General features: G+C 55.3%; 1 protein-coding gene and 1 pseudogene across 5 annotated transcripts in view; one reads left to right on the top strand and one right to left on the bottom strand.

Annotated features, from left to right (window-relative positions):
- Positions 1-1347: 1347 nt before the first annotated feature.
- The window catches only part of ANO1 (anoctamin 1), a 188159-nt gene continuing 162538 nt past the window's right edge, over positions 1348-26968 (top strand). The window contains exon 1 of one of the 5 annotated variants that reach the window (XM_070359034.1): positions 1348-1502. In XM_070359034.1, the coding sequence (XP_070215135.1) occupies positions 1469-1502 (34 nt within the window). In that variant the 5' untranslated portion in view covers positions 1348-1468. Of the gene's footprint in view, positions 1503-18895; positions 19362-26968 lie in introns of those variants that run through there. The other 4 variants (XM_070359035.1, XM_070359033.1, XM_070359038.1 and 1 more) reach the window with 4 other exon arrangements.
- LOC138984784 (5S ribosomal RNA) lies at positions 3450-3567 on the bottom strand (annotated as a pseudogene).

Genomic DNA, 26968 nt, shown 5'->3' with positions numbered 1-26968 from the left:
AGTGAACGAGGAATGAATGGGTGAAATTTACTATTGCATCTCTCGCCAGTGGCAGCCTCCGATTTTCTGCCCTTGAGTCCCACGTGAGCTAGTACCGGATGGGTTTCCAGCGGCCAGGCGAGCCGGGACCAGCTTTGCGATAAAATCCTTGAGCCCAGAGTTGATTTCTGGGGAGACCACCAGCAAACTGGTCCTCAGTCTCCTGCCCTGCCACCCCCGAGATCCCCTCGTTGTCCCAGTTTCCTGCCCTGCCGCCCCCCAGATTCCCCTTGTCGTCCCAGTCCACCCCAGCCCCACATTGCCCCCCTGCCTCCCTCACCGTCCACTCCCTCACGCCCGTCCTCCACTTAGGACAGCGACCGTGCCCCGGCCGGGGCTCTGAGCGAGGTCTGCGCTGACGGTGAGCTGGGACACTGGGCAGCCGGCCTGGGGCCCGTGGGGGGAGCCCGCTGGCACCCCCAGCTACCAGCCCTCCTAAACCCGCCCTCCTAAAGGAACTGTGATTCCCACTCCCAGATGATGAGTACGTTCTCAGGGGCCAAATGCAGCCTTTTTAGAGATCTCATCCCTGGTAGTCAGACCCACCTCGGTGGAGACCGGCCTGCACTGTGCCTTTCGCCGAGTTACCTGACATCAGCGCTCCTCCAAAACGGCGGCGTACGGACACGCCGGCCAGCAAGACAGGCGAGGATCCTTCGCCTTGAGATGTGAGAGGCAGCCAACACCTACTGAGTGCTTACCGGGTGCTCAGAATTGTTCCTGCTCTGCCCCTCTTAGCCCTCACCATGCCCTGCACTGCCGAGATGCCCTGGGGAGACAGAGGCACCACCAGCAGAGACAGTTCCTCCCGCTCTCCCCGAGACCTGTCGCTGTACAGCCACCTGCCTGGACCTCGCCCCCCTCCCCCGTGAAACAGAGACACACAGCCTCCATTTGCTGGTGAGAATGTTCACACTCTGTGTGCGTGCACGGCACTGTTGAGTGCCTGGCACAGTGCGGGGAACAGAGCAGACGCTCGGGAAGCACAGCTGGGTGATCTGCAGGCACCGCTGCTGGCCAGGGGTTAGTGTTCACCACGAGACAGGACCACTCTCCTTCAACAACCTTGCCTCTTCGGAGCTGAAAATGAACGGATGAAGGGACAGGATCCCTGGGCACCGGTCCTCCCCTTGAGCAGATAATCAGACCAAGAGGACCCTGGCAGGTGGGTCACCCAGGACCATGGGTGGTCAGGGCTGGTGGATGCCACGCGGCAGGGGTCCGCTGGGATCCCGGGGATGTGTCCAAGCTGTGTGTTAATGATTAACCCACACGCTCTGAACCCTCTCGCCAGCTGACTCATTTTGCAAACTCTGCTGGCCCGCCGGAGCGGCCTCTACCCCTTCACCGGAGATTCCAGGGCAGAGGTGACCCGACCCGCCGTGGGGAACCAGCACCCACCTGAGGCCTACGCCCGGGACACGCTCTGATGGAGGAGACGGCGGTGGACCTCCTGCTAGCGAGTAAGGAGGGGGCCCCCCATGGGATGGGGGGCTGGGGAACGCTACTCCCTGCCCGACCCAGCCTGGACACCCTGTCTTGCCCTCCGAGACCCTGCACAGGTCCAGGGAAGCCCCACAGACCCCAGCGTCCTGTGGTGCCCAGCCCAGCCGGACTCGGGGGTGGCGGAGGTGCGCCCCCAGGGTGGGCAGGTGACAGTGGGAATGTTCGTGCAAGACCCTCTCTCGGCGGGAAGCCCCTTCTTAAGAACAGGGAGCAGAGACCTGGCTTTTCCGCCTGGCACTGTTGACACCGAGTCACTCTGGCCGTGGGGGCTGCCCTGGGCCTTCCCGGGCGTTGAGAGGCACCCCGCCTCCACCCCCTGGAGGCCAGCAGCATCTGCCTCTGTGGTGACGCCTCCAAAACGTCCCCAGATGTGCCCCGGCGTCCCCACTGAGCCCCCGCGCCGCCAGTATGAAACGCTAACCGAGCACCCGACAATCTGCTGAGCACTCAGGCCCACAAGGTTGGCCCCGATGCGAACTGCCTGACCCTCCGTGCCTTGGTTTTCTCATCAGTAAAATGGGCCCAACAGGAGCAGCCACCCCACGGCACCCTGGGGTGGGAAACACTAGAGCTGAGATGTGCAAAGGGCTCTAAACACGGGGCCTGGTCCCCACCACGCGCTGTCATGACCCCCCTTTCACACGAGAGAGTAAGGCTGGGCCCAGAGAGTGAAGTCGCTGGCCAGTGGGTCACACAGCTCGTGGCCTCGGGCGGGAGGGACCCTCTCCGAGGCCTCCTGTGCTTGGAGGGGCTCCGTCTGCCTGGCGAGGCCCCACTCGGTGGGCAAGGACCCACCAAGGACAGTTTGCCCCGCACCTCTCTTGGTGTCCTTCCAGCCGTCCTTAGGGAGGGCCTGCTTGGTGGGGCCAGGGCGCTGAGGCCTTCCTGGCAGCCAGGGATTAGCCAGATGGCTTTGGGGAGGGTGGAGGGTCTCTCTGAAGACAGAGTCCTCTTCCTGCTGTATAGGAAATCAGCCAGCGAAGGCAAGCTTTGGATCCATCTGACTAGCACCCCTCTCCATCTTTGGATTAGTGAATGAATGAATGAATGACATCACTCTGTCTTGAGCGAATGAATGGAGGTAAAGATGAGGAATGAGGAGGTGGACTCACTGTCCCCCCGCCCACAGAGGGAGCCCCAGGACCTGAGCTGAGGCAGCCTCTCCTGTAGGACAGAGGGCACGGAAGTTGCTCTCAGTGGCCCCCGTTCTGTGCTTTCACATGGAGGTCAGAGGTCAGAGTCTACAGGGCTTCCTTGGCCAAAGCTGGAACACCCCCCAAGGAATGGCTCTCTGGCCTCCTGTGGGAGACAAGTTGCAAGGGCAGAGGGGGACGGGGTGAGGTTTTGCAAAAATGAGCGAATTAGCTGGAAAAGGATGAATTTTTATTTTTGGTTTGTTCTCAAAGTGTCTGAGAGTCAAGCCAGAGGGAGGAGGAATGTGAGTTGAGCAATCGGATGTTCAGAGGGGCCCTCAGCTTGCTGCCAAGGGTCACCAGGCCTTGGAGATCCCTGCCCTGAGGTTGACCCGAGACCCACTTCCTCCTCGGTTGCCCCCATGGGGGCACTGCTCTGCCTTCCTGGTGGGAGGGGCCGGCCTGATGCCCATAGAGGAGCAGGGGGAGTCCGCTCCAGGAACTGTGGGAAATGCCGATTCTCAGAGCAAGCACAGGAGACTTTTGATAGAGAAAGAAGAAAAAATTAATCACTCAGTCATGTCCAACTCTTTCCTACCTCATGGACTGTCACCCACCAGGCTTCTCTGTCCATGGGATTCTCCAGACAACTAGACAGGAGTGGGTTGCCATTCCCTTCTCCAGTGGATCTTCCTGACCCAGGGATCAAACCTGAGTCTCCCGCTTCTCAGATGGACTCCTTACCATCTGAGCCACCAGGGAAGCCCCAAAAGCCTGCAGCACCCGGTATTCCCAGGGATCTCCCATCCAAGTACTAACCAGGCCCAGCCCTGTTTGGTTTCCAAGGTCAGACAAGATCAGGTGTGTTCAGGGTGGGATGGCCAGATGAGATTGCGGATGATACCAAAGGCAGGAAGAAGGGGCTGCCGCTGGGGTGCTTTCAGGAAAGGGTTGAGATGTGGTGGCCTGCTCCATCGACATCTAGAGAAGATGAGCTTGCTGGGGGCAACTCCACTCTGCCAGGAGCACTTCTTGGGCAGAATTTCTGTCCAGGAGCTGCCTAGTGAGTAATACTTCTATGCTAACTACACAGCCCATGGATTTGTGACCTGGTCTTAAGTTACCTTCCTGCTGGCAGCACAGGGCTGTAACTTGAAAGGGTTCCCTGGGGAGACTTCTTGTCATGCTTTGGAACCCGCATCCTTCCTTCTCCATTCCTTTGTCACTAAGCTCTAGGTCCTCAGAGACCTTTATCAGAAAGCGGGTATCTCCAAAGGAGAACAGTCAGACGTGTATCAGTCAGTCACACGCTAGTATAAACAAAGTTAGCAAATGGGTACCACTGCAGGATGTTAGACAGCTGAGGGACAATCTTGCCGTATGGTGTGGGGGCTGTGGGGAGGGTCCCCGGCAAGGGGTGCAGGTGAGAAACTTTCCCTCTCCAGTTGTCACCAAAGACCTGGGGTTTCCCTTTCAGGGCCAAGTGTGCTGACTTCCTCCCAGGGTGGAGGCTGGGAAGGGCTGCAGGGGATCTGGTCTGAGTCAGGGCTGAATCCCAGTGCCAGGACTGCCTAGCTGGTGTGACCTGGGGCTTCCCAGGTGGCACAAGTGGTAAAGAACCCACTTGCCAAGGCAGGAGACATAAGAGATGCCGGTTTTGACCCTGGGTCAGGAAGATCCCCTGGAGAAGAAACGGCAGCCCACTCCAGTGTATTTGCCAGGAGAATCCCATGGACAGAGGAGCCTGGCGGGCTCCAGTCCATTCAGTCACATGAAGCTGGACATCACTGAAGCCACTTAGCACGCACGGGTCAAACTCTCAGCTCCCAGCAGCCTCGTTTGTGAATCGGGCATGTGCCACCACAGAGGCCTGCTTGAAGGACATGACGTCAGTGGCAGCGTTTTCCCTGATGATGCTCATTGTCTGATGCTGGACCCAGGAAGAACCACGCTTGTCTGCTGCCTCTATTTCGTCTCTGGAGTGAGGCCCTGAGCATCTGACTCTACTGGGAAATTGTGTCTCTTTTCACTAAGCAGAGAGGTTGTGAAATGCCGCTGTGGGGTCGTAGGGTAAGGAGAAAGACAGCTAGGGAGCTCTGGGAGACCCCAACGGCAGGAACGTGGCCAGGATGAATGACGTCACTCCTCAGCAATCAGAGGAGGGGTCTCTACAAGGAGGGAGGAGTTGCTGAAGGTCAGAGGCGATTATGGCAAGGGGGTGCCCTCTAGTACCCTTAGGGTCTCAAAGGAAATCTGTGCCAATAGGAAATGCAGACAAGGAGGAAGAGAGGAAGGGAAGGAGGGAGGGAGGGACAGAAGGCGAGCTTGAAGGACCTTCTTGCTCCTGGGGACGGTGATGCTTCATAGCAGAAGCCTGGCCAGAGCATGTTGAATCTGTCTCCAGCTGCCCCAGAGGCTGGCCCTCCAGGGAAGTGTTTTCTCAGAGCCAGTGGGTCCCCACCCAGCCCTACGGCGTGTCCCCGGGGAGGGTGGGGCAGAGTTGGGCTGACAGCAGCCACAGTGGCAAAGGCCTTCAAAGTGTCACCAGCCTCATGGATTAGTGGTCACGTGAACACCCTGTCGGGAAATGTTCTTCAGGCCACGGTCTTGGCCGCCACTCCGGAGGCAGGGCCTATTTGCTTTAGCAATTATCCTGTGCAGGTCTGAAGTGAGTGTTTACATAAGAGAAGCTCTGTGACCTCGCGCAGTTCATGCCCCCTCTCTTGGGGTTGTTCTTCATCTTGATCATGATGAGAGAGCTGCACAAACAGCCACATGGTGGGGGGGGGGGGGAGGAGAGCCAGGGAACGTCTCTGTTGGTTCAACAGCAAGGGACAGAAAAAGTTCTCTTTAAAAAGTGACTCTCAAAAAAAAAATTAATAATAAATAAATTAATTAATTAAAAGTGACTCTCCTATAAGAGAAGTCCGGAAGGGTTGGTGGGGAGCTTCATAAACTCATCAGAGACCAAGGGTCCCTCTCTCAGACCACTCTGCCATGCTCAGCAAAGGCATTCTCCTTGTGGCCCAAGATGACTGCCTGAGCTCAAGCCATCAAATCTGCATTCCAGTACAGGAAAGAGAAATGGCAGAGAAGGGTACTTTCCCTCCATGGAAGTTACCCACACACTTTGACTCATTCCCATTAGTCATACCAAGCTGTAAGGGAAGCCTAGCCATGCCATCTTTTTTTCTGAGTAAACATATGCCAGTTAAAAAACTAGGAATTCTCTTACGGAGAAAAAGGCTAGGAATAAATATTGGGAGGAAACTGTGACGAGGTTCGGGATGAATCCCTAGTCCTAGGGACAGGCCGTCAGCTGGCAAGGGACCTGGTATCCTCTCCTCACTCTGAGCCTTGGTCTCTCATCTGAAAAATGGGACAGCTGTTCCCAAATGGCCTCTGCTTCGGATAAGTGACTCTGTTTGAAACAAAAGTGAGAGCGAATTCAGAGAAACGCTGGAATATTTGACTGACAGGCTGTGTTTGGAAATGCCAGCTTATCTCGGTCTCCAATGCAGAGTGCGTGAGCATGCCTAGGCTTTTTTTTAAGTGAGTACATAGACGTTTGGACACATATTTTCCAGTCCTGGCAAAATATGAGTGTTATTCCAAATGCACGGGCAGCAGGCACTGAATCAGTTACGAGACAAGCTTCACAAAAGACTGAAATGCCTCATTTCCTGGGTAGGAACACACACATTTGTGTTTCTTTCTGCTTTGGAAACTGTAAAACGCTGTCATTTTACAGCCACTCATCGCACATATCTTCATCCTGAAGCTGTATGACAACTCGTGTGCCTGCTGGATTTTCCTCTCGTGTTCACACTGTATTGTGATCAGATATTTCCATGTAAATATGCAGTATGAACTCTTACCTGCAGTATGCCTGAGGACGTGGTTCATAAATGCAGGAGGATTCCACTCCTTATTCTTCACCAGCACTCCTGAGTCAGACCAGTTGTGAGAGTAAAGCGAGCTGCCCATGGGGCCTTTGCACAGCTGTCCTGGGCCCCGAATTGTTATCGTTGTTCAGTCGCCAAGTCATGTCCGACTCTGTGACCCCATAGGCTGCAGCACGCCAGGCCTCCCTGTTCCTCACCATCTCTCGGAGTCTGCCCAAGTTCACGTCCATTGAATCGGCGATACCATCCAACCATCTCATCCTCTGTTGCCCTCTTCTCCGGAATATTCTTCCTCAAATACCTGCATAATTTCCCCCTCTTCACTCAGGCCTCACGCAAACACCCCTGCCTGTCCCCTGCCTGTGGCATCTTGTCATTCCCACTCCCCTCCTTTCACTTCATTTTTCTTCAAAACCCCTCCCTTTCCAGCACAGCATCATCTGTTTATTCTCTTTCTCCTGCATAGGAGTGAGATTCCATAGCAGCAAGAACTTTCTCAAAGCCCTCTGTCCTCAGCAGCTAGACTTGTGCCTGGGGGATTCAGATGCTCAATGAATATTTATCACCTCACGTCATCTGCTTTTCTAAATATTTTTCTGTTAGTCCTTAGAGAGAGACTCTACGAAAGATGAAAATAGTTGTTTGGGGGTATCTACTTTTTAATTTATTTTGTGGAAGTACAGTTGGTTTACAATGTTGTGTTAATTTCTGCCTACAGCAAAGTGATTCGGTTATACATACATTCTTTTTCATATTCTTTCCCATTATGGTTTATCACAGAATATTAAATATAGTTCCCTGTGCTACACAGGAGGACCTTGTTGCTTATCCATCCCATATCATGGTTTGCCTCTGCTGACCCCAGACTCCCAGTCCATCCACCCTCTTCACCCTCGGCAACCACAAGTCTGTGCTCCGTGCCTGTTACAGATATGTTCCTCTGGGTTGTATTTTAGGTTCTGTGTGTAAGTGGCCTCATATGGTGTTTGTCTTTCTCTCTGACTTCCGTCACTCAGTATGACGCTGCCGCACAACGGCGTTATCTCACGCATCTTTGCGGCTCAGGAGTATCCCACTGTGCGTATATGCACCACATCTTCTTTATCCGTCCATCTGCCCACGGACAGTTACATTGTTCCCCTGTCTTGGCAAGTGTGGAGAGTGCTGCCAGGAACATAGGAGTGTATGTATCTTTTTCAGTTAGAGTTCTGTCTGGATATATGCTCAAGAGTGGGCTGGCTGGCTCAAACGGCAACTTTATTTTTTAGCTTTTTTTAAGGAACCTCCGTACTGTTTTCCATAGTGGCTCACCAACGTCCGTCTCCACCGAGTATAGAAGGGTGCCCTTCTCTCCACACCCTCTCCAGGATTTGTGATTCATGGACTTTTTGGTGATAGCCATTCTGACCGGCGTGAGGTGGTACCTCACTGTAGTATTGCTTTTGCGCTTCTCTAATAATTAGTGATGATGAGCGTCTTGAAGATGAAAATGCTTTCCATCCTCCACGCTAGCAGCGGTGGGCATGGCTCTTCTTGGCTGGTACAGATTCCTCTCGAGCTCAGTCTACCTGAGTGTAAGCTTTTAAGATTCCATCTTGTCCCGAAAAGACTTTAACGTAGCTTACCAAGATCTGTAAAATTTATCAGAAATAAGATAATTTGAAAGTTTGCAAAGGAAAATGAAGCACAGGGAAAATAAGGTTCTGGAAGTACGATAAAGATAACCTTCAACGCTTCCTGAACGGCGGCTGTGAGCAAGACATGGCTTTCCGGGCTCTGGCTCACTTGTGCTTCATGACGACACTGATGCGTCCCATTTCACAGATAAGGAAACTGAGGCCAAGAAGGAGGAAGGCTTTTGCCCAAGATCACTGCACTGGCAAAAGGCAGGAAGGTGGGAGTCCGCAGTCTCTCAGCACATGGGAATCCCCCTCCCCTGGCCCTGTGCTCTTGGCCCCAAAGCCTGGATTGAGGAATGTGGGACCACCTGTGGGTGGCAGAGCCCTAAACGCCCGCTCGGGGGACCTCAAGATGAGCTGCTTCTGGGCATGCGTGAAAGCTCCGCTTTCCGTGGGTCAGGATTCCCAGCTGCAAGCAACAGAGGCCGAGTCTGGTTCTCCGTCTGGGACAAAGCATGATGCAAGGCCCTGTGAGGACAGACTGAGGGCCGCCTGGGAAGCCACGCGTGGGAAAGCCCGCGTCTTCCCGCAGCCCCTGCCCCTGCCACCAGGATGTCCTGCCCCTGCCCCCAGACAACAGCACCGCAGCCTTCCGAGACAATCCTAACCCTGCCTCTCTGGTCCAGAGGCCAGACCGCACACGGGCACGTCTGATTGGCCAAGCCCGGGTCACCTGAGCATGGCCCAGTTGCCAGGGAGACAGACCCGCAGCCTTCCCACCCGCTTCCATAGAGGTGGCTTTTTATCCATCAACATCACACCCAGAAGATCTCCCAACAGGAAGGGAGGCTGGGTGCTGAGCAGCCCCTCCGTCAAATGACCAAAACCGCCACATCCTCCCTGAGGAGTCCCCAGGACAGCCTCTCATGGGGGTCCACTGAGAACCACAAGCTCTAACTGCTGGAAAAGCCAGGAGTGAGGGGCTGGTGCCTTTCTGGGTCAAGGAAGCCCATGAATGAAGGGGTGGGAAAATTGAGCAGACCCAGGGCTGGCCCAGGACCCCCATTCAGGGGCAGTTTGGGCCCCTTTGTCACAGAGGCTTGTGGGTGCTTGGGGACCCTTGGGTTCTTGGCAGCTGCAAAAGCACCTTTATGGGATTAGTCAAGAACTCGGAAGCTTTAGGGTGCTGCCTCTGGAGCCCGCCACTCCCCGCCACTCTCCAGGACCACCTGCCCTAAACAGCCTGTCTGGTCCCAGAACCGAAATCACCCCGCAGCCAGTGCGAAGCTGGAGCTGTCTACCACGCGGGGTGACTTGCACTTCAGACTGTTCACTCCGAGCCCACTGGCTGGCAGGGACGCAGCCGCCGACCGGCTTGCCTGTTTTAGTTCCCTCAGCTTTGTTTGGTTTGTTATGCTGTCCACGTGGTTGGGGTCAAAGCGCTCATACAGGGTGCGCCGCGAGCCTCTGTGCACCAGCCTCCCTCGCTGCCCTGCTCTGCTCTGTGCCCAGAGAGGACGGCAGGGGCCAGGAGACTGTGTCTGCTTGCCCCTGTCACCCTCTGGATTCTGGACGCGGCACGCCACGGGGACCGGAGGACAGGAGAGGAACACTGATGTCTGTTCTCCCGGCCGTTCCCGCCAGGCTGGGCCCACTGCTGAGGCCACAGTGCCCAGATGCAGCCCATTCCTCCAGCCCGACCCCGAGGCCAGGCCCTCTCCTTCTCTCATCTCTGGGAATCTGCCTGTGGCCAGCATCTAAGTGCCTCTCCAGCCCTTATGATTTCCTCTAACCTGACCACACCTCTGCAAACTGTTATTTCATTAAACTTGTTTTGGGCTGATCTGTGTCTGCCCACCTCCAAATTCATAAATGGATACCCTAAGGACCAGCCCCTCTGAATGTGGCTGTATTTGGAGACGGGGCCTTTAAAGAAATAAATAAGGTAAAATGGGATCACTAGGGTGGGCCCTAATCCCACAGGACTAGGGTCCTGATAAGAAGAGGAGGTCAGGACACGGACACACACAGACGGACGACCCTGTGAGGACACAGGGAGGGGACAGCCGTCTGCACGCTCAGGAGGGGGGCCCCAGGAGGACCGGCCCTGCCCACACCTGGATCTCGGATTCCAGCCTCCAGGACTGGAGACAGTGAATCCTGTTGTTTAAGCAAAGCCTCATGTCTCACTGGAAGAAGCTGGCTATTGGCTACCAGGCCCTAAATGGTATTAATACATATCACAGCAATTTCATATCAAGGGCTTAGAAGGTTCTAGGCCGGGTGCTTCCTACATGGATTCCCTTATCCTTGTCCCCACCCTCAAAGATGGGCACGTTGATGTCCCTGTTACCCCAAACCACAGAGCAGATACCCAGGCAGAGTCTGAGAAGGCTCCAGAGGGTGTGCGGCTGGGACCGATGCCCACTGGACTCATCCACACCACACTTCTCTGACCACAAGAGGACGGGTTGCCCAGAGTGAAAACACAGCCACCACGTTCGCCCCAAATGGTCCTACATTCTTTAGACCGAAATTAAAAGAAGGGGCCGGAACACAGCTCTGGGTACTTCTTCCTGACCTGTCTCACCATCCCTGGCACAGGTGATGACTTGAGGGTCCTGCCCGTGTGCATGGAAACGGCTAGAAGATGCCCTTCCATCCCCAAATACTCCAGCTGCCGTGATCAAAGGCCGCAGAACTGGTACACATGCTGCCAACAGCTGGGTGTTGTTCCAGACCCTGCACTGTGGCTGATGGAGGGCTCGCCCCGCACCCAGCACCTCGCTCACCATGCAGGGCGCTGAGGGCCAGGCCTGCCCCTTGCCAGCAAGGCCACCTGTGCTGTGGGTGGGAGGTCGCTGACAGCTGCAGTGGGGACGAGGTGGGCGGCAGGGCTGCCTTTTCAGAGGGGGACACAGGGACTTCCCTGGTGGCCCAGGGGCTGCGACTCCACGCTGCCAGCGCGGGGGGCCTGGGTTCGATCCCTGGTCAGGGAAGTTAGATCCCCTGTGCCACAACGAAAGATCCCGCACGCTGCAGCCACGAGCAAGGATTCCGAGTGCTACGACTGGGACCTGTCACAGCCAAACAGATTAAAAAAAATGGGGCGCGGCCCAGCCCAGCAGCCTGTGCGGTGGGCCAGGCCTCCATCCGACGCCCTCCTTCCAGCCAGCACGGCCCCAAGCCTCAAAGGCTGACCGCTGTTGCTTTTTAAATAAAATGTTTCGTAAAGGGGAGCCTGAGGGCGGCCTGAGGACACGACTTACTCTGCTTTTCAAGGACAAAGGAGGCTGGCTCCCCATCGGCCTGGCCCTCGGATGACCGGCCCATGCACCATTGCCAGGCCATCGTGGGCGGAGTGTCGTCCAGGCCCTGAGCCCTTTGGAGATAGCCGGGGTCAGAGTTTCGCTTTTCCTTCTCAGATTCCCTCCCAAGTCTGGGAAAGCGTTATCTTGAGGGTCTGTGAACAGTCCTCTCTCTGAGTGGCTGTCATTTGCATATGTGGCTGAAAGAGGGGAAGAAAATCCCCCCAGGGGCCTCAAGGAGCCCTGCTCTGGGGGGAGGTGGCCGGTGTCCCCAGGGGCAATGCTGCTGACGTTTTCTTTGTCTGGGAATCAACATCTCCCAGGCAACTCTGAAGAAGGGGCTGTCCTTTGGGAGACATCTGTCCCCTTGTGCAGAAGACCCCGAGTGACTCCGGGGCTGCCCTGCGGTTCTGGGGGGGCCGGTCCTCCAGCCATCGGACGTGCTAACTTGCCCACAAGTACCGATATCAGATGGTGGAGTGGCCAAGTACCTGAAAACAGCTGAGCCTTAAGAAACAGATCCCCTGGGAAATGACAGATGCCTTCTTGATTGTTTTATTTTTAAAATAAACTCTATGGGAAGCGATCCTTCTCTGGAGACCGTTTTACCCTGGACTCCTGAGTAAAGCTTGATGTCTCAACTGGGGTGTGTATGTGTGTGTGTGTGTGCGCGCGCCTGCATTAGTCACTCAGTCATATGCGACTCTTTGCGACCCCATGGACCGTAGCCCACCAGGCTCCTCTGTCCATTGGCTTCTCCAGGCAAGAATGGTGGAGTGGGAGGCCATTTCCTCCTTCACTTCACTGAGGGCTCACTGGATAGTCCTTGGGCCTTGCGGGCGAGAAAGCACCAGGTGTGTTGAATTACAGATACATCTACCATCCTTAGATAACTCTGAAACCATCTGGAACCTGTCATGTCCCTACCATCAACCCCCACCCCCACCCCCACCCGCCACCACCTCCGGTTTATAGCCAAGAGCCTTGGCATCGATACTCTTTACTCTGAAAAAAAAAAAAAAGGCTGTTTTCTTTCATGGGGCATCGAGCGTAAATATTTGCACCATTAATTAGAGTCCGTTTAATTCCCCAAACTCAAACAATATGGTCAGCCTTTAAGGGTAAACAGGCCACAAGACGTTAGTCATACCTGGAAGATCACTAGCGGAGTGTCTTCCCTCTGGCCCTTCACCAACTTCATTCTGCAAACAAACAAATAGACTAAGGTTGAGGAGAGGCCAAGGAGGCCCCAGCGTGAACTCTGGATGTAGGAAATAAAAAGGGCTGATTACGGGTTCTTTCTTTTGTTTCCATGGCCTTCTTGACCCATAATAATGTGTTGCAAGGAGCGTGGCGGGTCCATCCATGCAAATTCCAAATTCTAGAGAAACAAACGGGAGTTTGGTACAGTGCACTGGAAACAATTCTGGAGTTGACTAGAAATTTCTGGAACACATTGGACCTGGATATGACTCCCAGTTCTGCCACTTACTAGCTATGAGGACTTGGGCAAGCCTTGGTCCCCTCTGGGAGTCAGCTTCCTTAGCCATGAGTGGGAAGTATTACCCAGACCTCACGTGGCTGAGGTCACAGCCTCCTTAGCCGTGAGTGGGAAGTGTGACCCAGACCTCACGTGGCTGAGGTCACCTGGGTAAAGATAACGTTGTTGTTCAGTCGCTCAGTCGTGTCTGACGCTTTGTGACCCCATGGACTGCAGCACGCCAGGCCTCCCTGCCCATCACCAACTCCCAGAGTTTGCTCAAACTCATGTCCGTTGAGTCGGTGATGCCATGCAACTATCTCATCCTCTGTCGTCCCCTTCTCCTCCTGCTTTCAATCTTTCCCAGCATCAGGGTCTTTTCCAAGGAGTCAGCTATTCACATCAGGTGGCCAAAGGATTGGAGTTTCAGCTTCAGCATCAGTCCTTCCAATGAATATTCAGGACTGATTTCCTTTAGGACTGACTAGTTTGATCTCCTTGCAGTCCAAGGAACTCACAAGAGTCTTCTCCAGCACCACAGTTTGAAAGCATCAATTCTTTGGCGCTCAGCCTTCTTCACAGTCCAGCTCTCTACATTGATAGATGACCACTGAAAAGACCATAGCTTTGACTATGAGTGAATATTTAATTCCAGCGACTTGTGTTGCCTGAAATCTCTGAGGCCAAGGCTACTCTCCTGTGTCTGCGGGGGAAGATGGACAACATGGGCTCACAAAGCCTGTGTAATGCCCGGAAGCCATCAGTGTTATTTCTGGTATTTCCCCAGAGGCAGTCCATGGGCCTGAGTGCTCTACAGACCTGCCTGAGTGCCAAGGGGACATGGGGAGAATGAAGTGTGGTTTTCACGCCCCTTGCAGGTACTTGGGGCGTGTCAGGGAGGAAATCTCAGTCTGGTGCCTGGAGCTCCATGCCCTCTTTACCAAGTGGTCTCCCGGGGATTGGCACCATGTCAGGCTCAGGGTCCCTGGGGCATAGACCCCAGGTCGACCTGAACATGGTTGTACTTTTATTGTCCTTTATTAAATTGTCACCTGCTGGTGATTCTGATTTTCCATTTCCAATCGCAGTATCGAGTTCTTTACAAATGCATTTGATAAGTCTCTAAGAAGGAAGGGTTTGAGTTCCAGCTCTTACCGTTGTGTGACCTCAGGCAAGGGACTGCTCCTCTCTGAGCCTCAGTTTCCTGAACTGTAAAGTGGGGATGATAATAGAATGGACGGCACAGAGCTAATAATTGTGAAGCGCTTGGAACAGGGCCTGGCACACAGTAAGTGCTATGTAAGAGCTTGTTACATAAACAGACGCCCAAGGGGAAGCGCCAGGCAGGTGGCTGCCTCTGTCGGCAGGCCCGGCATGGGTTAAGGCCTCGGACACAGACCCGCTTCAGCTGTAGTCCTCTGCATCTGCGCGGGTGCCCAGGCTCACTCCAGCGACTGCGTGCCACAGTCGGGAGCCCCTCGTATCAGCAGCAAGCAGCTGCCTCCGGTCCCCAGCTGCCCAGAAGGCTGGGCTGGATTCTCCCAGCTCGCGGTCCTCTCTCTAGTCCTCCTCCTCCTTCCACTCCGCTCCCCCCTCCCCCCTGCCCCCTGCTCCCTCCTCCTCTTAGCCACTGAACTCCCTGTCAGCCTTGCCCAGGGCCTTGGGCCACCTTGGGACCCCCTCAGTCCTTGCAGGCACTTTCGTGAGACACTTCAGCTCCTTTCCGTTAATCTGTTTGTTTTGTCTGCATCAGGCCTTACAGTCTTCACTGTGGCACTTGTGACAAAGGGGCTTCTCAGTAGTTGTGGGGCTTAGGCTTAGTCGCCCCAGAGAATGTGAGATCTTAGTCCCCCAACCAGGGATCAAGCCCATGTCCCCTGCATTAGAAGGCAAATTCTAAACCGCTTGACCACCAGGGAAGCTCCCCTCCTCAAGTCCTTTCAAAAGGCTCCTTGGAAACAGCCTGAAGGACCATCAATGGATGAATAGACAAACAAATGTGACCTTGCCAGACCACAGAATATCATTCAATCACAAAAAGAAATGACGTTCTGAAATATGCTATAATGTAGATGAGCCTCAAAAACATCATGGATTTTGAAAAAAAGAAAATTATGAGAAAAGAAAACCACTGTGGAACGGATGAGACACAAAAGACCACACGCGGTGCGATTCCGCTGATGTGACGATCAAGAATGGATCCGCCAGGGAGGAATGGGGACCTGATGGAGCCGGGGGCTGGTGCGATCCCACTGATGTGAGGGTCGTGGATGGATCCGCCAGGGAGGAACAGCGAGCTGACGGTTACCGGGGCGGGGAGGGGCAGTGACCCTCCGGGGTCCTGGGTTGTGCTCATAGTGATGGGCATGTGAAATGCACCCTGATGCCACTCCCCCTGCGCAGCCCCCGCAAGAAAGGACTTGCTTGTTCCGTTCAGGGCAGCTGCCTGAGCCCACAGTCGGCCGGCCCTGCCTGCAGATTCCTCCCTCCCCCGACCCCATCATTTGCCAGGCCACCCTGTTCCGTCACTTCTGTTCCTTTTCCCGGCCTCTCCCCTAAAGCCACCCTTAACCCCCAGAAACCCACCCACGCCAGTTGGGTCCCAGGTCAGGGGCCACTCCGGCTCCGAGATGCCCCCAGGAGCCGCCTCTCCTGCCTTAAAGCGCCGGCAACGTGGCCCTGCCCGCTCATCTGGGGACACAAACAACACCCTCTAATCCAGGGCTTAGGATGCGCCAGGTTCTGGGCTGGAAGTGTCTCTCTCCAGCTTCCCCAAACCCTCGAGAGGCAGCTCCTGCCAAGCCCCTTTTCACCCATACACACTGAGGGGCCAAGAAGCAACTTGTCCACGGCTGGATGGGTCCCTCTCCTTCCCTGTGAGGCCCGGGGCTTAACGCCTCTTCCAGCTTGCTTATCTCCTCAGACTGTACCGGTGCTCAGGGGGTGGGAGACACCCCTTGTACCCTCACCTCCTGCCAGCCCTGAGTAGGGGCCCTAGGCCCTGAGGAAGAGACGCTCAGAGGATAGGACTGGAATGAAAACAGACTTCTCGAGAAGAGAGCATTCCGGCGCCCTGTGACCCCGGACGTGTTCCAGGGAACAGTGACAGTGGAGGCAGGGTGTATGTGACAGGCTGGGGCACCTCCTGGTCTCTCGGAGGGGCATGGGCGACTGCAGGGGCACAGAGGGATCTGCGGTTGTGTGTGTGACGGGCTGGGCACCGCCCGGTCTCTCGGAGGGGCATGGGTGACTGCAGGGGACACAGAGGGATCTGCGGTTGTGTATGTGACAGGCTGGGGCACCTCCTGGTCTCTCGGAGGGGCATGGGTGACTGCAGGGGCACAGAGGGATCTGCGGTTGTGTATGTGACAGGCTGGGCACCTCCCGGTCTCTCGCAGGGGCTGGGTGACTGCAGGGGCACAGAGGGATCTGCGGTTGGGGGGTGGGTGGTGGCTGTAGGCCCCGTGACACTTCCCATCCAGGCAGCTCTGGCTTCTGACCCGCCCCCGAGCAGAATCTGGGGCAGTGGAGACCTTGAATGGAGTCTGATAAGGTCTGGGGAGGGCTGAGCCTGTTCCAGCGGGGCCCTGGCCTCACCCTACAAAGCCTATTTAAAACCAGCCCAGGGCCTGAGTGCTGGCCTTCGCTGCAAACTGCCTTCTCTCCCTCCCTCCCTCCCTTCCCCGCTTTGCCGAAAAGGGAAACCATTTTCCATAATTACAAGCATTGTGCTGCGTGATTACTGTATTCCGTAATGACGGCTGTGACAGCACGCGTACCCCCTCCCCGGGACAGTCCACTTGCCCCACTCTGCTTTTGACATCAACATCTTCCTGACTGCGCAGGGGGTGGGCGCTGGGGCTCCCCGGAAGGCAAAGGAGTTGGGACCCAGGGCACCCCTTCTTCTAGGGCACTCGCTCCCTGTCCAGGCCACAGGGGAGCCCAGCCTGGCAACATTTACCAAAATAGCAGCCGAAACCAATCTTTGTAAAAAAGAGCTGGTTTGGGTATTTACTGAAATATCTTTTAAAACTTGATAGGATGAAATATCTTTTTTAAAAGGGTTTGGATCTCCAACGGGCTCTTTTGCATATGTTGGACACAGCTGAAGGGTTTCATCAGAACGTAGCTTAATTGGAGCCAAGAAATGAAAAGAAGAAAAATGGCTTCGATCAGAATGAATCAACATCTATTAATGGCTGTTTAACATATTTCGGCTAATAATAATACGTTAAATAATGTGCATTTTAAACCTAGCTAACTAGACAATAGCTCTTCTCTGCCCTCAAAAGGTAAACAATGATGGTTAAAAATAGCCCCAGGACCTATTTACATTTTTTTCCTCCTGAGCGTTTTTTGGTTTATAGTTCATCATTCCAGGGGTTAGAATTCTAAAATTTTCTCTGTGTATTTACACAACGGAGCTATTGCTATGTATCACGTTGGCTATCAGACCTTTCCAAGAAAAATGAGTTCGTATCTGGACTCCCACACAACAGTGGTTTGGGTCAGCTGGAAGGGCTCTGGGAAATTCACGTGGCCCCAGCAAGGGCCCCTGCAGTGCCTCTTCTCCCTGCAGCTTCCCCTGCCCTCCTGGGTATACATCCGGGGTACACAGCCTCTGGGCAGCCTCTGCACAGAGTGACCCCCCACAGCTCCCCTCCAGGTGCTTCAAAGCCCAGTTTTTCAGTCTAGACCAAAACGAGATAAATACCAAGGACAATCCCAGGTCACCTCTCTCCCTGAGCCCCTGAGAGGAAGGAGGCCTGAGTCCCCTCTCTGTACACAGCACTTGGGGTGGGGGGGCAGGGGAGAACTTTCCTGCAGGAAGCACTTCTTTGTGGTTTTGCTGCTACTAGAGCATTTCCACCGATCGGTACACGTGGCTGTCAATCCCAGCAGGCCTGGCGGGGTTGGGGGCGTCATTAGACGGCTTTCTAGTGGATGTGGTCTGTCCCCACAGAGGGGCCAGATCCAGTCTCCTCCCCAAGCCAGCCAAAGCCGGGGGGCTCACGGACTGCTTACTTGGCAGGGGAGCTAGGGGTCCCCAGCCTGGGTGAGTGGGCTCTCAGCACCAGCCTGGCTCCTCCTCGGACTGCAGAAAGTGGGAGGTGGCCTTTCAAAAGGTGAAGCAGTCTGCTCCTGCCCCACCACTGCTCTGCAGTGATCAGGGAGCAGCTTAAGTGAACCTTTTGTTTAAGGCAGTTCTGCCTCAGAATTGATGGTATTTATTCGGAGATGTCATGGGTGTGAGGTCTGCAAAGACACAGGAGGCGCCTTGCCTGAGGCGCTCTGTGCACTCCTAGTGCCCACATAGCCGCTGCCCGGGAGGATGCTGGCATGTCCAGACCTCACCTTCTAAACAGGAACAGGGCTAGAGAGTGGTACCTCCGGCTCCTAGCCCTGAGCCAGCCTGCAGGATGTGGGGGAAGCCCCTGCGGGCACCCCTGGCTGAGTCCTCTTAGCCTCGCAGGCTGGAATCCTCAAATAACAGGAGTTTTCTCCTATTTGGGAACAGTTCTCACCTTATTCAGATTCCCAAGTTCTGCATAGGTGAGGGTTCAAGTTCAAGCCAGGCACTTGCCCTGTAATCTCCCGATCGCCTTCGCTTCCCTGGGCTTCACTACCTCCCGCCTCTGACAAGTTGAGAGTGATGACTTGGGGTCCCGCTGCCTAGGAGAGGGGGTAGCGCGCTCTCCGCTGACGCCCCACGCTGCGCTGGTCTCTCTGGGTCGTTGCCTCCTCTCCGCCCCCGCCCCCACCGCAGTCAGCACCCCCTTCCCGGGGCCCTATCTGGGGGCCCGCTGAGCACAGCGGCTCAGGGCTCCACTGTTCACCCCGACTGATAAGCGGGTCAGACAGCCGGTGGAGACGCGCCCCTCAGAGCAGGAGGCCGGGGCGGGCGGGACCCGCGGCGGATCGCTGCCGTGGCTGCTGGTCTCCAGCGTCCCGCGCGCTCCCTCGGTGTCCGGTGGCCGCGGGGGCAGTCGCGCTGCGCACTGGGCGGGGCGAGGGCGGTGTCGGCAGGTAGCCCCGCGGGAGGCTGGGGGGCAGGGAGCGGGCCGGGACCCCCTGCCCAGAAAGCCGAGGGGGAGGAGCGGCTCGGCCGTGCGCGAGGGCGGCCAAGTTTGGCTCCGGCGCGCCGGCTTCGTGTCCTGCGTCTGGGGAGGCAGAGGGGGACCGTCCCCTCCCGAGTTGGGCTCGGACCCCGGCGCCCGGAGCCGCTTCAGACCTCTAGGGGGGCTTTTGGTCGCCCCTCCTCTCCTGGATCCCGTGGTCCGGGGCGCACCGGAGCCGGGCAGTGAGCCGCGCCATGCTGGAGGACGACATCGGCCTCGAGGCATTGACCCCCAAGGAAGCCCCCGCAGCTGGTGAGTATCTAGGGCCGGCGCGAGGGGCGAGGGACCCGGGTGTGGCGGCAGCGGCATCGAGGTCTTTCGGGGACAGCGGTTTCCCAGGGACTGAGGGGCGTGCAGGGAGCAGGAGACAGAGACCCCTGTCTCCGGTGGCGGGGACGTCCCTCGCGAGCTTTTGGGTGGGGGTACTTTGTCGGCCTCGGGTCACTGAGGGCACTCACAGACACACTGACAGCGGACAGACAGACCGCGAGATGGGCGGGGCTGGGGGCCGCCGCGGCCCCCTGGCCGGCATCGGCCAGCCGAGCGGTTTCCCATTCCCGGGACAGAATCGTCCAAGCCCTAGGCGGATGGAAGGTTTTCGGATGTTTTTACAGGCGCTATTAATACACATAATATTTCCGTGCTCTTCCGGAGATTTATTTGCGATATAAAGTAACTAGTATGACTTGAAGTCATAATGGAAACTGCGTGAAACTTGGAGGGGGAGACAAGTGAGACTTGGACGGCAGTTGGGAGGGGGAGTCCCTGACTTCCTCGGCCCCTCCCTGAACATAAATCACGACCCTGGCTATTTTTGTACCAATAATTTTAAAATAAATGACCCAAGCCATGTTTCCTGGATGATTTTTTCCCCTCCCAGTTCAGAGGTTATTAAATAAACCTCAGAGAGGGACATTGACAAGGGGCTACAGCCTGCACTTGGCTTTAATTACGCAGCCGAATTCCAACCGGGAGCGCCCTGGTTGGTATGCTGTGCCCTGTAGTCAAAGCCACCTGCAACCAGGAGCCAGGAGCCGCTGAGGAGGAAGCCCTCCTCCTTGTTCCTTGGTCGCTCCTCCTTACCCCAACCTTCACCTCTTCTAGGGGTGAGGGATGCCCATGGAGAAACTTATCCTGGTGTCTGCTTCTTAAACAGCCCCAACTGGACTTCTTTCTAGAAATGACACCATACCCATCAAAGTCTTTTCAGGAGGAACAGAGAAGGCACTGCCAGCCAGAGGGGGAAGGCCAGACCTGGGAACGGGGAAGCTTGAGAAAGTCAGCCAGGAGGGCCTGGCTGTGCTGGCGCGAGGGGCCGCCTCCAGCCCTGTGGACATGATGCATTCATGAGTCCCAAACTCAGCATCTGTGAGCGGCTAAGCAAGGTCTTGCCTCCTGCTGGGCACCGAACTAAGCACTTCACATGTTCAACCCTCAGCCTAGCCCTGCAAGCTGGGAGCAGAATCATCCCCATTGTGCAGACAAAGAAGTTGAGACCACACAGCTAGCTCACGGGGCTACCGAGACTGGAGCCCAGGGTGATGCCTGGGTCCAGCTCCCATGAGATTTCTGGTCCTCCCTTGCCCCCACCAGGCAGAATCACCCAGGGATGCAGCTGGAGCTGTAATTCCTGCACACAGGAATGTACTAGCTGGAGGGGCTTGCTCTTTGGTTTTGAGAGCCTTTTAATTGGGGGGCGGGCCATATCTCTGACGTGAGGATCCGGGGGCTCTCAGGACGGTCTGATTCAGACGGGCTCCACCCCTAAAGCAGGCTTTCTGCTCCTTTCACCTGCGTCTCCGCTCTGTGTGATGGGCAGGGGTCTCGCCCCTCTTCTCCTGCTCTGGGCTTCAGCAGTGACAGGTCTAAGACCCTAGGACTAGTGCTCCAACCTCCATTCCTGGGTTTGCCACCGGCACCCGGTTCTGCCACAGCCAGCATGCAAGAATGTGGGCGAACTCTGACAGCATCACCCTCCCTCTCTAGCTGTCTCAGTGAAGGCCCAGAGGCCGCACTCGCACGTGCGGGTCAATAGGAAGTAATAAAGCCGCAGAGGTGGAGGATGGAAAGAGGGCTTAGCTCCCTCCTTGTCTCCGCGCCAGGCGCTGAGGCCCTGACCGCAGACGTCCTCACGGCGGGTGCAGCTGTGGAGAACCCGATTCTGAATCCCAGCCTTGCTGCGTGCGGCTCTGTGACCTTGCTCAACCTACCCAACCTCTCTGTGCCTTAGCTGTCAACCTGGAGGGTTTGAGTCTACAGCCTTTTTTCTATTCCTGCTCTGCTGTGCCTGAGTACTGCCCCTCCCCTCTTCATCACCACACGCATCTGTCCACAGCCCCAGGTGTGACGTTCTACCCAGCGTCCTGAGACATCCCAGGACCAGCTCAGTCTTGTTTCCCTGCAACAGTCATTACAGATGCTACCTCCTTCTCTGCCTTCTTTTTAAGCTCCCTCGTTGTTTGTTAATAAGCTATTTATTCACGAGCCCATGGCCTGCACCTCCCACAAGGGCAGATGGAGTTAGGGCGAGGTGGACACAGGCACCCCTCCCCCAGGACATGTCCGCCCAACTCACTCCTGCTCATCCCTCAAAACCCTGCCAGGATGTCCCCTCCTCTTGGAAACCAGCCCATGTGCCTCTCTCCACTGATGACACCCTGGGCATGGGGAGCAGGAAGGAGGGCTGGTGGGTAAAGATGGTTGTTGGTTGAGCAGTTTGCTGTGGGCCGGGCGTCATCACAGTGAGTGAGGTGGACCCTGTTGTCTCCCCATTGGTGGATGAGAAAACCGAGGCATGGAGAGATTTCTGAAGGTCACAGAGCTGAGAAGCAGCAGATGCAAGGTGTGAACCCCAGGCAGCCTGGCTGTGGCTTGTCACCACACGCTGCTCCCCACTCAGAGAGGATGGGAGGGCTGGCCCCTGAAACTTTCACCTGCCTGTTCAGCAAACAGCTATGCAAGGCCTGCAGGGTGTCTGGTACTGCACCCTCTGGGCTTGGGACACAGCAGGGGACAAAGCAGACGCAGTCCTGGCCTTCGGAAAGCTTTCTTGACCACATAGAAGAATTCGATATCTCATATGTTGGCTGGTGATGAGTCCATGAAGATAAGTCGAACAAAATAGGGGGCGATTTTCAAAAGGATGGCCATATGCTCGCTTGGGCAGCACATATACTAGAAAGGGGGGCCAGAGAAGCCCTCATCGGGAGGCAGCGCAGGACTGCACGCCTCAAAGAGGTGGAAGAAAGGCAAGCTGGGCAGAGGGAACAGCCAGTGCAAAGCCTTATGCCTGGAGTGCCCGAAACACGCCAGCTGGGCTCACGGAGTCCAAAGGGAGTGCGAGAGGCAGTCCAGATTGTCATGGGCCCCTGGAGCCTCTGGAAGGGTCTAGAGCGGATCTAGGTTTGGGCAGGATCCCCCTGGCTGCTTTGAAAGGGAAAGACGGGAAGGCTGAGGCGGGGAGGGCAGAAGCCGGTCCGGAGGCTCTTGCAGTAATCCAGGCGCGAGTCGCTGGTGACAAGCGGAGGGCAGTCTCCGGGTGTGTTTTGAGAGTAGAGCGGACAAGGATTGGCCACACATCACATGGAGGGTCTGAGAGTAAGAGAAAATTTAAAGAGCAGCTGGAAGATTTTTGGATTGAGCAGGAGAAACAGGTGTGGGTTAGGGTAGGTGAGGGGCTCACCTTTTGGGGTTTTTTTTAGTTGACATTAAACAGAGATAACATTTTCATCATTTTTAAGCATACAAATCAGTGGCATTCAAGTCCTTTTCGAATGTTGTGCAGCCATCACCACTATCTATTTCTAAAACTCTTCTTATCATCCCCAAACAGAACCTGTGTGCTCATTAGGCAATAACTCTCCATTTTCCTCCCCCACCGCCAGGCCAGGGTAACATCTCCCCTACTTTCTGTCTCTATGAATTTGACTATTCTAGGTACTTCAGAGGAGCGAAGTCACACAGTATCTGTTCTTCTGTGTCTGGCATATTTCATTTTACACGCTTTCAAGGTTCAAGGTATCAGAATTTCATTCCCTTCTATGACTGAATAACAGTCCATCGAATGTGAGACCACATATTTCTTATCCATTCATTCAATGGACACTTGAGTTATTTCCCCCTTTTGGCTATTGTGGTTAAAGCTGCAACAAAAATTTGCATTCAAGTGTCTGTTTGAGTCCGTGTGTGTGGATGCTAAGTAGCTTCAGTAGTATCTGACTCTTTGCGACCCCGTGGACTGTAGCTCGCCAGGCTCCTCTGTCCATGGGGTCCTCCAGGAAGAATATTGGAGTGGGTTGCCATGCCCTCTTCCAGGGGATCTTTCTGACCCAGGGACTAAAGCCAGGTCTCCTGCATTGCAGGCAGATCTTCTAGTATCTGAGCCACCAGGGAAGCCCACATAGCCTTTGTTTATCTGTTAATTTCTTTGCCCAGTTTTTAGGGGTTGTTTGTGTTCTTGTTGTTGAATTGTAGGAGCTCTTTATATGTTCTGGATATTACACCCTTGCCATTGTAAGACATGCAGATGTTTGCGCTCCTCCTCCAGCTGGCCTTTTCCCTCCCTGGATCTTGTCCTCTGACACTTCACACACAGTGAGTGTCTCTTCCGTGCTGTCCTGTCACTCATGGAGGAAGCTGCCTGGTACCTGCAGTTTGACGCATAATTCAACTTAGAGGCAGATGATGCTCCATTTGGGGGCCGTTTACAGTGCCGGGAGCTGGAGATACAGGGTAGCCATGGTCCTGCTGCCATGAAGTTTACAGCCTGTGTTGATTTATGTTGTGATGTTCATTATGGAAGGGCCCTGATTTGGGCTAAGTAAGCCCTGTGTGCTGAGGACCCATCCACCCAGCTGTCCCACCACCTGCCTCACCTGAGCTGTCCCTTCCATCAGACACACGACGGGTTGCATGGATCACGTCTGCCTCACTTGATGGGTCCATGCTGTAGCCCCAGCACAGGGCTTGGCAGAGGGAGTGGAGGATAACTGACGGTTCCTGTCCGCTCATCCTGTTTTAGGCACTGTTCCAAGCCCTTTTCGTGTACCATTTCCTTTAATATTCACTTGATGAGTTGGTAACGCATTAGTAATATCACGAGCCCCTTGTGACAGATGAGGAAACCAAGGCACAGAGACACCAAGTAACATGCCCAGGCTCACACAGCCGAGGGCGCCCTGGGGATCAGTCAGCGTGGCTGGAGGTGGGCGGATCCTGAGACTCAGGTCAGCGCTGGGGCCGCTGGACGAGGATCCAATCTGGGTCCCCAGCTCCAGACATGGGGTCCTCTGCAACTTGCTAACGCCTCCCCAGCCCTCTGACCGGGAGGCAGTCCTTGGGGTTGGGGGGTGGGGCCCTGCTGCTGCTGGAACCCCCGCAGGGAGCCAGGTGTCTCTCGCCAGCTCTTCCTCTCCCGAGCCTGGCTTTGCCTGGCGTGGGCGCCCCCAGCAGCCGGCAGGGCCCTCCGCCTCCAGCGCCGGGCACACGTGTCAGGGTTTTCACGCTGCGTAATGAAGTATCAAAAGCTTTCCGACCTTCAGAAATCCATTTGACCATGGTCACGTGGCCACTGGGTAGACAAATTACTAGTTTCATGCATTCAGCCCTCGGAGGGCCTGTGTGTGATGTCTTGCCTGGTAAGCCAGGCTGCTCGTTTGCAACCCAGGGGTCCCCTCACCCACCTAGGGGGCTTGCACCTCAATGCAGCCCCACTGGGCTCCGGGTTCCCACATGCACAGAGGAACCCCCCAGGCGCCACCCCCGCCGGGCAGCCGAAAGCTCCTCCCTCCGGCTGCCCCCCTGTTTGCCTCTGGGCGTGGAGGGCAAACATTCCCCTTGACACCCAAGATTTAATCCTTTCCTTTTCACACTAAACCGGAATGATTGCTGCCCACGTACGGCCTCGGGCGTATAATGACTTTTTAATGCATTTACATGGCACTTCGCTGGAGAAGTCTGAACGCACTGTTTGGGATGGAAATGGAGCTACTGATGTGAGCTGTTAGAATAAGGCATAATTGAGCATATTTTTTATTACATTGTTTCCTGGTCAGAGAACAGCTGGGGACTGGGGGTTCCAGGGGAAGGAGAGTGAGTGAAAGCCCCGGTCTGTCCGCGGGTTCCCACTGCAAACTCTCTTGCTGAGGACGTCGGGCTCCGGGCTGGAGTGGGGCCTGCAGAGCATTCCTTCCTAACCCCAGCCCTGTCCTCAGTCCAGGAGGCTCAGATCGCTCCCACCGGCTCTGCGTGGTGCTGTCACGCTTCTGCTTGGCCCCCCCCTCCCACCCTCCCTTTACCTGGTCCGGTTGATACCAGTTCCCAAACACCCCTCAAAGCCTCCCCAGCTCCCCGTGTCTGTGCTACCCACTCCTCAATTCCCCTGTTGCCTCCAGGCTGACCCCCTCCTCCCCACCGCGCTGGACCCCGCCAGCCCTCACCTGGCCCACAGGTGAAGCCCACCTGCCTCTCAGGGTTCCCTCTCGTCCCCAGCCCTTCCCCTCGCTGTTCAACCTCACTGACCTTCTGGTCCTTCATCCCTTCTTTTCTGCTCCCTGGGCTCTTGGCCATTTCTCCCTCCAAGCTCCATCACCTCCTCCTGGAGGCTTTCCCTGACTCCGATGGCCAGCGGCGTCTCAGCACCTCTCCCCGACTACTTACAGTCATCCCTGTACCCGCTGCTAGGGGTATTCTATTAGCATGGCTCTCCCAGCACTCTGCAGAGTTCCAGAAGGCCAGGCCTGAGCTGGTTTTTGCCAGTTTGGTTTTACACACCCTCTGTTTGTCCTTAAACCCCTAAGACCAGAACTTGGAGGAGGCTGGGAGTGGGCAGGTGCCCGGACCAGCTCAGGACTCCTTTGCACAGGGTTTGTGGTCTCAGATGACCTCCTGGGAGTTAGGTGTATTTCATTTGTGTGCTATATGAAAAAGGAGTGATTTTAAGCAAAAAATACTCCACTGTGGATATTGGTATAGCATGGGAAGATTTCCCTTCAATAATTTTATTAATGTATTTGATTTTGGCTCTGCTGGGTCTTTGATGCTGCACGAGCTTCTCTCTAGTTGAGGTGCACAGGTTTCTCTTTGCGGCGGCGCCTCTTGTTGCAGAGCTCGGGCTCTGGGGCATGTGAGTTGCAGTCGTTGCGGCTCCCAGGCTCTAGAGCACAGGCTCAATGGTTGTGGCGCACAGGCTTAGCTGCTTCAGGGCATGTGGGATCTTCCTTGACCAGGGATCGAACCTGCATCTCCTGCATCGGCAGGTGGATTCTTTACCACTGAACCACCACGGAAGCCCCGGGAAGGTTTCCCCTTAATTGATAGGTAGCTAGATGATAGATAGATACATATAGTTAGGCAGATGATACAGAGATGGCTTACATAATGTGTTTTGTATAACACATACAATCTCTTTATATTGTGCTGTTCAGTCAGTTCCCTGGTGGTTCAGACAGTAAAGAGTCTCCCTGCAACGTGGGAGACCCGGGTTTGATCCCTGGGTCGGGAAGATCCCCTAGAGAAGGAAATGGCAACTCAGTCCAGTATTCTTGCCTGGGAAATCCCATGGACGGAGGAGTCTGGTGGGCTACAGTCCATGGGGTTGCAAAGAGTCAGACACGACTGAGCGACTTCACTTTCTTTCTATTCAGTCATTAAGTTGTGCCCGGCTCTTTGTGACACCATGGACTGCAGCGCCCCAGGCTTCCTTGTCCTTCACCATCTCTCGGAGTTTGCATTGAGTTGGTGATGCTATAGACTTTATTTATTTTTTAAAATATATCTTTATTTGGGTGCACAGGGTCTTAGTTTTGGCACATGAGATCTTCACTCTTCATTGCAGGATGTAGGATCTTTAGTTGCAACAT

This window comes from Bos mutus, chromosome 22 (assembly GCF_027580195.1).
Source record: "Bos mutus isolate GX-2022 chromosome 22, NWIPB_WYAK_1.1, whole genome shotgun sequence".
NCBI lineage: Eukaryota > Metazoa > Chordata > Mammalia > Artiodactyla > Bovidae > Bos > Bos mutus.
Note: the sequence above shows the minus strand (reverse complement) of the source record. Positions and strands in the feature narration are given on the sequence as shown.